The following is a 10,754-nucleotide window of genomic DNA, read 5'->3' on the forward strand; positions in this document are numbered from 1 at the left end:
TTCCATTTTGTGTTATGCCGTGTATTGTTTCTTAGTCCATGTGGGCTGGCGCAAGGAGTATTTTGGGTTAGGCAGGTGAAGTGGGCATGCTACGAAAGATAATGGTTCCTCCAGAAATTTCGAAAAAGTACAACGACTCAATGAAGGATATCACAAGAATTCTACGACCGTATTGCTTTCAAATCTTTTAGCAGGGTATGGTATGGATACAGCGATGCTTGCTAAAAACCAAGACGAACTTCGGTATGAGTTATGATATGGACAAGATGTGCTGTCAAATTCTATTTTTCGCAGTGTCTTCATTGCCCTCTTGCAACTCAATTTGTGTTAATGGCGATAGGGACCGGCTGCCGTTCCCAGCTCCAGACGAGGACGACTTGGTTTTCCGAGGTCGTTCGTTTGAAGAGGTAGCTGCGCTGCTGCTGCTTCGGCGGCGACGAGTCCGTTCCCGATCAGAGTTTGCAAGCTTGTCATCAGCATCCGATAGTGGATTAGGCGTGGTGCTGCGAGAAGATGTTCTCGAATGTGGTTCAGTGGGGCGACGAGGCTTCAAGTCCCCCAGGGAATGCCGTGAGTGCACGTGGCGATGATGGCTGTGGTGGTTAGGGTGAAGATGACGATGCGGTCTTTCCAGATCATGGGCAGACTTTGGGAGACTGCGTCTTCGCTTCAATCCTTGCCATCCGGTCCACCAGAACCAGCCGCCTTCGTGTTTGGCGAGTTGGCGCTCACGCTGCTTGAGCTTCTGGCGGAGGCGGGCGCGACGTTCGTTTTCGCGCTCCCAGTATTCGGTGCGGTATTCATCCCAGTTTTCGCGGAAGGCAGGGGAAAATGATTTCGGGAGTAAGAGTAGTTTGACGTAGTCACCACCAGGGGAGAGGTCTTCCTCAATTCCTGTATCGCTATCGTCCTCATAAGAGGAACGGCCCGTCACTGCAGGACGTCGGTGCCGTTCATGGCTTCCGGTATGACGGCGCTCAACATAGTGAAATGATGGGCCTGATGAGAAGAGGTCTGCGAATGGGAATAGGAACGATAGATAAGAGAGCATCTCCTTCCACCATGGGCCGCGAATCAATACAATTTTTGCATTGAAGCCTCGCAGCCCTCGGTTGGCGACCGCCAGCCACCGGCGCGGCCATCGGACACCTCTCTCCCACTGTCCCGTTCCCCAGACGAGAATGCCCGTCACAACACCGCCCATCAGGGCAATTTTCTCACCCATCTCCACGATCCAGTACACCGAACCGCCCACGCCTCCATCTTCTCTTGGGCGTAAGAAGAGCACGTACGAAAAGTAAGCGATCCACAGGGCGAGCAGCAGCAAGAAAAACGTGTTCTGCCTTCTTCGTGCACGAAGCGCCAGGTATTGCGAGCGTAGAGAGGTCTCGAGGATGAGGAGGTTTAGGTAGATCTGAGGCGGGGAGGAAGGGAGGGTAGAGAGCGGGTCGGGAGCTGCAGACGCCGTCGCCGGCCGTGAATCGGAAGTGTCGGGAGAGGAGGCGAGGATCTTAGGTGAGGGAGTGCTGAAGAGAGTCTCGGGGACGTGTGCGTCAGGGGAGGGAGTGCCCTTGACGATCTGGTCAAGGCGAGACATTGGGGTTGAGAGGAGGGTATTGATTCATTCTAGTGGCCCAGCTGAGAACGAGAGACGATGGTCTTCATAGAGGCATGGCTTGTTTAGCGGGATTAATTGGTTAACGTATGGAGAGAACGATCCCGTTCAGATCAGTGTTTATTTGGTCTCGAGCTCAACACACCGTGCGGAAGACTTGTTGAGGAGAGCCAGCGAGCTCCGATTCTGGTTCCGGCTGCACCACATCATTATTATCTCGTTGACGCTCGAACCACGGCATTTATCTACGGCGTGCAAGCTCTGCAATCTTTATCGGAGTCCTCCGTAGTAAATCATTAAATAATTGCCTTTCTAGCAGCGACTCGCCTCCCGGTTCCTAACGACGCTTTGACGAAGCCGCCCTTCGGCGCAACCGAACTGTCCGCCATCGCCACACTGACACGTTGGACGCAACAGAAAAGGGCTGCCTGCCACCATAGCCCGTGTTATCTCCAAACGACGCTTAACTCCGGCTGGGGCTGAAACGGGCCAAAGGTCGGGCAAAAGCAAACTAACTTGGCCTCCAACTATAGATTGCTGGCTTTCTCCGCTTGTGCTGCGACTCGTATGAAATCCATCAGAGCGTCAACCTCGAGTGACAGGCGTCCGCTGTCACTCCGTCGACCATATTCAACGTGTATCCGGGACGAGTTTCAGCCATACCACTGCTGCAGGTCTCTCGATCCAGGCCGCTTTTCGATCTCGCTTCCGGCTTCCCTCTAGCTACGCCGCCGTGGTTGAATGCGAGTTGCAGCCTGCGGTTTCACGTCCACTTTGAATCCTCCATTGCGGAGTCCCACCCCTCACCTACGACCACTTCACAGTACCATCCCGTCATGACTTCGGCCACGGCAGCGCAGCCGTCGGGGGACACGCAAACCCGTCAGCCGCAGGCTCCATTGGCTTCTACGAGGCCAGAGGCACGGCCTCCCGCTCCCCTCTCGCGGCTTTTTCCGCTGGGCTACAAAGAGGGGTTTAGTCAATGGGTATGAACGCCAACCAACGCATTGCATCGTTTTTGACAAATTGGTTTCCCACGTCATAGCTCCAGGGCTGACAGCTGTGTTGTATAATATATATACAGTGGGCGAGTATTCCCGCCGCCGCTGCGGAACACAAAGTGCTATCCTTCATCCCGTACCTTCAGCGAGCGCCGACACATACGCAGACCGGCACAGAGCCTGCAACGCCCAATGAACAGACTGACACGTTAACCTCTGCGGACCATACTCGGCCAGGTCAGGTTTCAGAGAACTCGGTGAATGATCCCTACGGTCCACGAAGATGGAGGTCTACTATGGTGGAGCTCAGCGGCAAGAATCGCGAGTTGAACGAGTTCTCAGTTGAACGACTTGGGGAGAAAGTAGAAAACAATCTGGTGGTTCTCCATGGATATGGTGCAGGCTTGGGCTTCTTCTACAAGAATTTTGAAGCTTTGAGTCGAGCGAAAGGCTGGCAGCTGTATGCCCTGGATTTGCTAGGAATGGGTCGCAGCACCCGTCCACCTTTCAGGATTGCAGCGAAAGAGCGAGAGAAGGCCATCAAAGAAGCAGAGGACTGGTTCGTGGATGCACTGGAAGAATGGCGTGTCAAGCGAAGAATAGAACGGTTCACACTACTTGGACACAGCTTAGGAGGCTACCTGGCCGTTGCCTATGCGCTCAAATACCCTGGTCGTCTCAATAAACTTATTCTTGCATCCCCTGTGGGCATCCCTGAGGACCCATATGCCGTAAATGCAGATGTGCCGGAGCCGACCTCGTCGACGCTCGCAAACGAATTTACCCAGGATCAAGCTGGTGGAGTTCAGGTCGGCGATAACAACAATTTCTTGAATGCCAGAGACAAGAGAGCCGCCGCGAGCGTGGACAACAACGACATATCCAAGCCCCCAGCCAAGACCATACCAAAATGGCTCGTGTATCTCTGGGATGCCAATGTCTCCCCATTCAGTCTGGTCAGATGGTCTGGTCCGCTTGGTCCTCGTCTTGTTTCCGGCTGGACGTCTCGACGATTTTCTCACCTACCTCAGGACGAAGCTCGCGCGCTGCACGACTATGCGTATTCGCTCTTTAGGCTCCGTGGTAGCGGTGAATATGCACTGTCGTATATCCTGGCCCCAGGTGCATATGCCCGCAGCCCAGTAATTCGACGTATCCATGGCGTCGGACGTCAGTTCCTCCCACCCCAAGTTAACCCTCCATCACCAAAGCCAGATTCTGCGAGTGAATCTACCTCCCTTTCTTGTTCCGATCTGCCACCACCTTCTTCAGCACCGTCAGCCCCGTCAGCCTCGGATTCCTCTAGTTCTTTCTCTGTACAAACTGCGCCACGCCGAGAACCCGGAATCCCTATTGTCTTCATGTACGGTGAACATGACTGGATGGATGCTCAAGGTGGCCATGCAGCCAAGGAGAAAATCGACCAAGAAAAGCAACGGATTTTGAAAGATGCATCCGTCGAAGAGCAGAAAGCAGATAAAGGATCGGCGAAAGTGGTTGTTATCAAGAAGGCGGGACATCATCTGTACTTGGACGGATGGGAGGAGTTTAATGAGGTAATGTTGGACGAGATGAAGGACGTGAGTGAGAACCATTCGGCGTCTCCATTTGCTTCACAATGAACGAATCAGGCCGGAATGCTCCATGTAGATAGATTTCTGTCATCAAGTGCAAGCCCACGTGCGGCTGCGGTATGTGTTATATACCCCGTAATCTCAGAGAAAGATCTGGATTGGCCCCTAGGAGCTAGCTGCGTTAATGGCGTAACCTCGTGCTTCCACGGACATAGCGTAGCAGGGAAATGGCTTCTAGTATACCGTCCGTACTATGCCGAATAGTGACCACAATCCAATATTTACAACCTTCATACCTACTCCTCGTTTGACTTGGATCTCAGACCTACCCAACTTCTTACGAAACTACCAAGCGAAGATTGAAGGGCTTGTATTTGCAAGGCTCCCGCCTCCTCGACATGACCCAACTAGACTCGAACTCACCTTGAAATTACGAAGAATTGCAGTTACTACCTGCCATGGACGGCACTGAACTCGAAGGGAATCATCTCAAGCTTTGCCGCTACAGAGGGTCCCATGTTCACAAAACAGGACATAGATGACTAGGCATTCACTATAGAGCAAGAATCTCCTAAGCCAGCGCATGTGTATGTTGCAACGCAGGTCAAGGATCCTAATACGACATATATGGAGAGGACACAATGGTTCCTTGCGACTGTACCATTTATTGCGTATCCCAACGATGAAAGCTTGGAGAAGGTGGCGGTCAACGCGGCGGGGACGCAGGTACACTTCCCCAAGCGCGACCTTTCTAAATTACTGAGGCAAGTCAAGTCATAAAGCATTTGATTCTGAGAGCGATGGCTCTTGCAATGATGCCGGTTGAAAAGGGCAAGATCCTAACCATATAATACAACCGCAGAAGGAATTTTATTTTAGCGAGATCCATGAGCAAATCATGCTAGAAAGTGCGGTTTCTTTTCTTTCCTAACCCCTATTTTTGACGGAAGCTATATATATAATCTAGTGCTACATCCAGCTCACATTTTGTGAAGGGAAAACACTTTTCTTGGTCATCCTTTCTTCGAAAAAGCCATCATAACTTTCAAAGCATTCTGGCAATTTACTGGAAAACAATAGAGGTTAATATCTCCAGACAACCCTAGAGAGATGGAGAAGATCAAGAGAGACACGTTGACTTTACAATCCAAACAAAGGGATCAGTAAACTTACGAGAACCACAATATAGGTTTTTTTTTTTCTTTTTTTTTTGAAAGCCAATGCCCTACCTCATCAGGAAAACCATAGGCGAATCCATTAATATTGCGTGACTTCCGAAGACCCAGGATCCTTTCCGCCATTGGAGCTCCTCCTAGGATGTGGTGGTATATCAAAATGCAGACGTGGCCCGGTAGGGAGGACACCATTGACGTCCCCATCATACTGCCCCACAAAGAAGTTTGACTTGGGCTCGGCTGATATCTCGGTTTTAGGGCCCTGATGTCGTCCCACAGAAGCAAGAAATTCAGAACATCGGTCCTCATAGCCTGCAGTATTGTTGTTGTCGTCGTCTTCATGCTCATCGTTAACATCTTCCCAGTCTCCTCTATCCTCGCGCTGGGCGGAAACTAGAGTGCCATGGCGCATTGGGACGGATTTATGAGCTTTTGGAGAGATTTGGGCTGACTGCGGAGGGTACGGGAATCCGGGAACGGATCGCTTCCGTCCATCCGCAAAAGTGGCTGTTTCAGATGAGGCTGAAGGTCGACGGGAATGGCGTCCAGATCGTGGTGTAATTGTGCCCGGATTCGAGGAGGGCCATGGGTGGTGGACATCCAACCTCTGGAACTGGCTGGGTATCGGAGGAGGGGGCCCCGTTGGAATCGGTTGGTTTGGAAGCAGGGCTGTCAGAAATTTACCTACAAACCCTGAATCACTGTAAAAAATCGAATCAAATATATATCCAAGCAGAACATATGCGCAGACATAGACGCAGGCGCAGGCAAATATCGTAGTGGTCAGGATAATGATGGGGATTGCGGCCAGGAAAACGAATGGAAAGAAGAGATACGACAGCCTGATGCTAGGCATGGAAGAGTGCCTTGTCCAAACCTCCTAGAGCTTCCTCATCGATGAGTGCTGGTCTGAAATGGGGATGACTTCAACCACAGTGCTTGTCTTGGGGTGGTTGGCTGTATTTGTGTCGTGGTGCTTCCCCGCGTCGCCGGGATTAACTCTGTGGCCACCTCGTCCTAGTTGGTCCGACAACCCCGCGTAACGTCACCGCAAGGGTTTAGGCACGCGCACTGGCCGGGCGACGCAGCATCGCATTGTTTCTTGTGTCTTCGTGCAATGGGACCGTTTAAGATAGAGATTGCTAAAAATTGATTGACGACAATGGACATAGACAGCGTTGATAGAACCTCCCCCATTCCCTGGGAGCTGGGCGTATTCGACGCCCACTGCCATCCCACGGATACAATGTCTTCAATCGACGATATTCCTTCAATGAAAGCCAGGACACTCGCTATAATGGCAACCAGAGCACAAGATCAGCATCTGATTGCCGAAGTCGCCTCTAGATTCGCTAACTTAGACACCTCATTAGGAGAAACATGCCCCGAAAGAAAAGTCATTCCCTGCTTCGGCTGGCACCCGTGGTTCTCCCACCAAATCTTCGACGATTCGAATAAGACGGATGTAGATAAACATGAACACTACAAATCCGTTTTAACCCCATCGATCCAAGATAACCACCTGCTTGACGACCTTCCCACCCCTCGTGCACTCTCAACTTTCATCCAAGAGACCAAACAGCACCTGCTCACATATCCCTACGCACTGGTTGGCGAAATTGGCCTCGACCGCTCATTCCGCCTTCCAAACGCCTGGTTCCCACACGAGGTTGAGAATCGAGACTCCTCACGCACCCCCGGCTCGCGAGAGGGAAGAACCTTGTCACCGTATCGCGTGCAGCTAGCCCACCAAAAAGCCATCCTGAAAGCCCAGCTACAACTAGCCGGCGAGCTACAACGGCCAGCCTCCATCCATAGCGTCCAGGCACATGGTGCAGTCGTGGAAGTCATCCGCGAACTTTTCAGGGGTTACGAGAAGCCAGCTCTGTCTAAACGACAGCGGAAAAGGCGAGGTAGCGCGGCCGGGGCTCATGGCGAAGAGAGTGAAGAAGAGCTTGACAAGAGCTGGGGTCGGGAACCCCACACGGCTCGCCCGTTCCCCCCGAGGATATGTATGCATTCGTATTCTGGTCCAGTGGAGCCATTGAAGCAGTTCCTGCATCCGTCAAATCCTGCGGATGTTTACTTTTCATTTTCGAGTGCTATTAATTTCTCGAATGGGCCGGTGTCGAAGGCCGTGGAGGTGATCAAGGAAATTCCTGATGATAGGATTTTGGTGGAAAGTGATTTGCACTGTGCGGGAAAGGAAATGGATGATATGTTAGAGGTGATTGTGAGAAAAGTATGCGAGATTCGCAACTGGGAGCTAGAGGAGGGAGTGAAGAGATTAGGTGATAATTGGAAAAGGTTTGTCCATGGTTTAGGAGAGTAATTGGGTACTATTTATTCCGGTCATAGAGCAAATGATGAATCGTGAATGGAATGGCTACAAGTTCTAGGAGAGTTTGGGAGCCTGGTGTTTAGCATAAACAAATTTCTATTTTGCTAATAGACATGGCTAGTCGCCGTCTATCCTAGTCGTTGGTTCTTTTTTTGTTTTTTCAAAACATTGCTATCTAGTTAGTTGGGGACGGGGGTCGCATCGGAAGATCCAGTGTATTTTCCTTCCTTTCCATTCAACTGAGCTTCCAGAACGGCGCCCTTGCCATTCAAAACACTTTTGATTGCCTCGGGCAAAGCCTTCGCGAGTTCTTCAACTGTCCCAGCACGTCCGGCCCAGAGCTCACCCCCGGCAGCCGCCTTGGCAATACCTGCATAGTCAGGGGTTGGTGCAAAGGAAATGTTCAATTCTTCATTGGTCACACGAGCACCTCCTTCGTTCGGATGGACGAGTAGCAAACTATGACGAGGCGCGTTCCAGCCCTTGTTATTCAAAACGATGGTCAAAATGGGGATGTTGTATCGACGCGCAATCCAGTAGACAGAACTGGGAACGGTGAATAGATACGCGCCATCTCCAGCAATGTGGCAGACGAATTTACCCTTTCCAGGGCCACCATGCTGGTCATCGGATGCGAGTTTGACGCCGAGTGCACCACCACCAGACCAACCGAGACCACCGCCTCCGCAGTTGATCCAGGACTTGGGAAGAGACGCTTGGATGTGATCGTTCGCCATTGCAGCAAGGGTAACGGCTTCCATGGCCCAGATGGTATCTGGAGGACACGCCTTACGAAGCTCTGAGAAAAGGAAGGCCGGGTTGAGTGGCGAGTAGATTCCTTGAGGTTTAGCGGCTTGTTCAGCGAGTAGTTCGATGCGCTTCTTGTGTGAGGCTTCGATCGCGACGCGACGAAGTGTATACTCTTCGGCAGACAACAATTCAGTCAACTTCTTACTGCCAGAGATGTATTCATTCAACTGCTTGAAGGCCGTGGTTGCGTCTGCGCGGTACGTTTCCGATGCCTTAAGGTAGAACAACGGCATCTGTTGCTTGAGCGGATCGACATCGACGTGGAAAATCTTGGCAGATGGTGTTGGCTTGACTTGAGTTGGGATCCAGGGGACATCACAGTCGACAACCAGGATGACATCCGCGGTCTTAATTGCATCATGGACGCCATGGCGCAGTCCGAGTGCACTTGGGTGATTGGCAGGGAAGCACATATCGCTACCCCCGGTCTCGAGAACGCGAACACCCTTGATGTTGTCTGCAAGCTGGACAAGCTGTGTGACGGCCTGCTCATAGCGACCAGTGTATCCAACGATGATAAGCGGCTCTTTGGCAGAAGCTAACTCTGTAGCGATAGTTGCGACAGCTTCCTGGGGGAGAGCAGCAGCGCGAACTGCACCCCACTGTTTCTGTTCGATCTTGTAAGGCTCAATCTCCTCTTCTAGAACCTCTCTTGCAGCAACTAGGTAGGAAGGGCCGGTTGGATCGCTGGTGGCGAACTGAAGAGCACGATTGACAACCTGCTTGATGTTTTTTCCAGTTTTGATCTCGGCGGAGTAGCGACAATACTGGGACACTATCTGCTTTTGATCGGGAACATCTTGGATCCAGTGGATATACTCGGTGCGAGATCCGCGCATTTCTCCTTCCATGGTGAAGGGGGAGAGCCCCGCGATGATGAGCACGGGGGCGCGACCGCACGAAGCATTGTGCACGGCAGCAGCCAGAGCTTGGGTACCGACGTCGGTGTGAATGAGGACGCACTGCGGCTTGTTGGAAAGACGAGCATATCCGTCGGCCATGGAGAGCGCGACCATCTGCGTGTGGGGAAATGGTGGGGGTCAGCCAGGCACGTGATGCGGGGAAGGGCGGAAGCGGCACCGAGCAGGACGCGTTTGACGGCGGTTGGATTGTCGCGCAGAAGCGACGTAGGACAAGGGACAGCTGGGTAGGACGTACCTCGTTGGGACAGGTGATGATCTTGGGGACCTGGCCATTCTTCTCATGCTGAGCCTTGATGAAAGCCTCGAGAATTGCTGGGTGGTCAGAGCCCAAATTTGCAAAAATGTATCGAATACCAGCCTGGTTGTGAACATGTTAACAGAAAACACTCTTGAGAGAAGGGGGATGGGCACAAACATCCCAAAGCGCCTCTAGAAGGGCGTCTGACGCAGTGTAGCCCCTAGAGAAACATTGCATTAGCCGCAAGCCACATGGAAGTCAGGGATCAAGGATCTCCACTCACATGTTGGCACACTTTTGAGGGGTGAAGTATTTATTCGAGAAGAATGCTTATCAAAAGTAGATGTTCGTGAAGAGTATCGAGCAAGTTGAGCAAAAAAAAAAAAAAATGAAAAAGAAAAAGAAAAGGAATGAAGTTGATGGAGGGTTGAAGAGGAAAGGAATGCAAAACAGTGGATTTTATATGCGAGGGGCCCTGAGAGAATGTGTGGGGAATAGCCGCTAGCGCGCGAGGATGTTTGGGAAAGTGAAGCACCAGTGAGGAATTCTGGCTGGAAAGCTCACTTTGAAGCTTCAGAAGAGTGAAGCCACCCCGCGAGAAAGTGACAACGAAGATAAAAATATGAACTCGGAATTTATTCCATTCTTTGATAGGATTGACTTCCTCTGACAGCTGCATTCGGCCAATCACGCGCGTGCGTGAGGGGCCTTGCGGGGAAGTTCCCATCAGCTTGGGTCGCTAAGCCCTCTTTGGGCCTCGGCCGAGCAGTCCCGGAGTCCCGGAGTACATAGTGTTCTTCCGCGTCTCAGGAGAAACACCCGCGTTTCAGCAATGGGAGAGGAGGGTGTTACGGGGACATCGGACGATCTGCTCATATCAAGATCATAACGAGTCCTCTGTGGTGTCAGAAAAGCGCTCTCTCAATCTCCCTGCTACTGTTGATGGGCCGGCGAAACCCTTCATTTCAACGCAGATATTTCCGAAGCGGTCGACCAGGATTGTGAAACATCCTACTTCCCAAAACTGTTCTTTGCGTCCGTGGAAATTCGGCTGTTTTCAATACGTACGCAGATAAA

At 51.7% G+C, this 10,754-nt stretch overlaps 5 protein-coding genes across 5 annotated transcripts; 2 read left to right on the forward strand and 3 right to left on the reverse strand.

The window, feature by feature from the left end:
* Positions 1 to 183: 183 nt before the first annotated feature.
* CIMG_05016 (uncharacterized protein) lies at positions 184 to 1,805 on the reverse strand. The gene has a single exon (XM_001245574.2). It carries the CDS (start codon positions 1,595 to 1,597, stop codon positions 275 to 277), a length of 1,323 nt encoding a protein of 440 aa, XP_001245575.1. The 5' UTR covers positions 1,598 to 1,805; the 3' UTR covers positions 184 to 274.
* Positions 1,806 to 1,967: 162 nt separating this feature from the next.
* CIMG_11458 (alpha/beta hydrolase) lies at positions 1,968 to 4,485 on the forward strand. Its single transcript, XM_001245575.2, has 2 exons — positions 1,968 to 2,601; positions 2,700 to 4,485. Exons 1-2 carry the CDS (start codon positions 2,452 to 2,454, stop codon positions 4,236 to 4,238), a joined length of 1,689 nt encoding a protein of 562 aa, XP_001245576.2. The 5' UTR covers positions 1,968 to 2,451; the 3' UTR covers positions 4,239 to 4,485.
* A 690-nt stretch (positions 4,486 to 5,175) lies between these two features.
* On the reverse strand, positions 5,176 to 6,314 carry CIMG_11460 (uncharacterized protein). Its single transcript, XM_012358462.1, has 2 exons — positions 5,364 to 6,314; positions 5,176 to 5,256 (listed from the first exon to the last, which is right to left on the reverse strand). Exon 1 carries the CDS (start codon positions 6,219 to 6,221, stop codon positions 5,448 to 5,450), a length of 774 nt encoding a protein of 257 aa, XP_012213885.1. The 5' UTR covers positions 6,222 to 6,314; the 3' UTR covers positions 5,176 to 5,256; positions 5,364 to 5,447.
* A 135-nt stretch (positions 6,315 to 6,449) lies between these two features.
* CIMG_05018 (Cut9 interacting protein Scn1) lies at positions 6,450 to 7,701 on the forward strand. Its single transcript, XM_001245576.2, has one exon. The coding sequence runs from the start codon at positions 6,528 to 6,530 to the stop codon at positions 7,695 to 7,697; it is 1,170 nt and encodes a 389-aa protein (XP_001245577.2). The 5' UTR covers positions 6,450 to 6,527; the 3' UTR covers positions 7,698 to 7,701.
* An 83-nt stretch (positions 7,702 to 7,784) lies between these two features.
* Positions 7,785 to 9,914, reverse strand: CIMG_05019 (thiamine pyrophosphate enzyme; the record flags this gene model as incomplete). The annotated part of the gene is made up of 3 exons (XM_001245577.2): positions 7,785 to 9,532; positions 9,675 to 9,797; positions 9,855 to 9,914. 3 exons carry the CDS (start codon positions 9,912 to 9,914, stop codon positions 7,886 to 7,888), a joined length of 1,830 nt encoding a protein of 609 aa, XP_001245578.2. The 3' UTR covers positions 7,785 to 7,885.
* Between the last annotated feature and the right edge of the window lie 840 nt (positions 9,915 to 10,754).

Source organism: Coccidioides immitis (genome assembly GCF_000149335.2).
Source record: "Coccidioides immitis RS genomic scaffold supercont3.4, whole genome shotgun sequence".
NCBI lineage: Eukaryota > Fungi > Ascomycota > Eurotiomycetes > Onygenales > Onygenaceae > Coccidioides > Coccidioides immitis.

Bases quoted from the DNA above. Each gene is read 5' to 3' on its own strand.
- CIMG_11460 (XM_012358462.1), bottom strand. From the start codon at position 6,221: ATGCCTAGCATCAGGCTGTCGTATCTCTTCTTTCCATTCGTTTTCCTG.
- CIMG_11458 (XM_001245575.2), top strand. From the start codon at position 2,452: ATGACTTCGGCCACGGCAGCGCAGCCGTCGGGGGACACGCAAACCCGT. The intron at 2,602-2,699 runs GTATGAACGCCA...ATATATATACAG, and splicing joins AAGAGGGGTTTAGTCAATGG to TGGGCGAGTATTCCCGCCGC.
- CIMG_05018 (XM_001245576.2), top strand. From the start codon at position 6,528: ATGGACATAGACAGCGTTGATAGAACCTCCCCCATTCCCTGGGAGCTG.
- CIMG_05016 (XM_001245574.2), bottom strand. From the start codon at position 1,597: ATGTCTCGCCTTGACCAGATCGTCAAGGGCACTCCCTCCCCTGACGCA.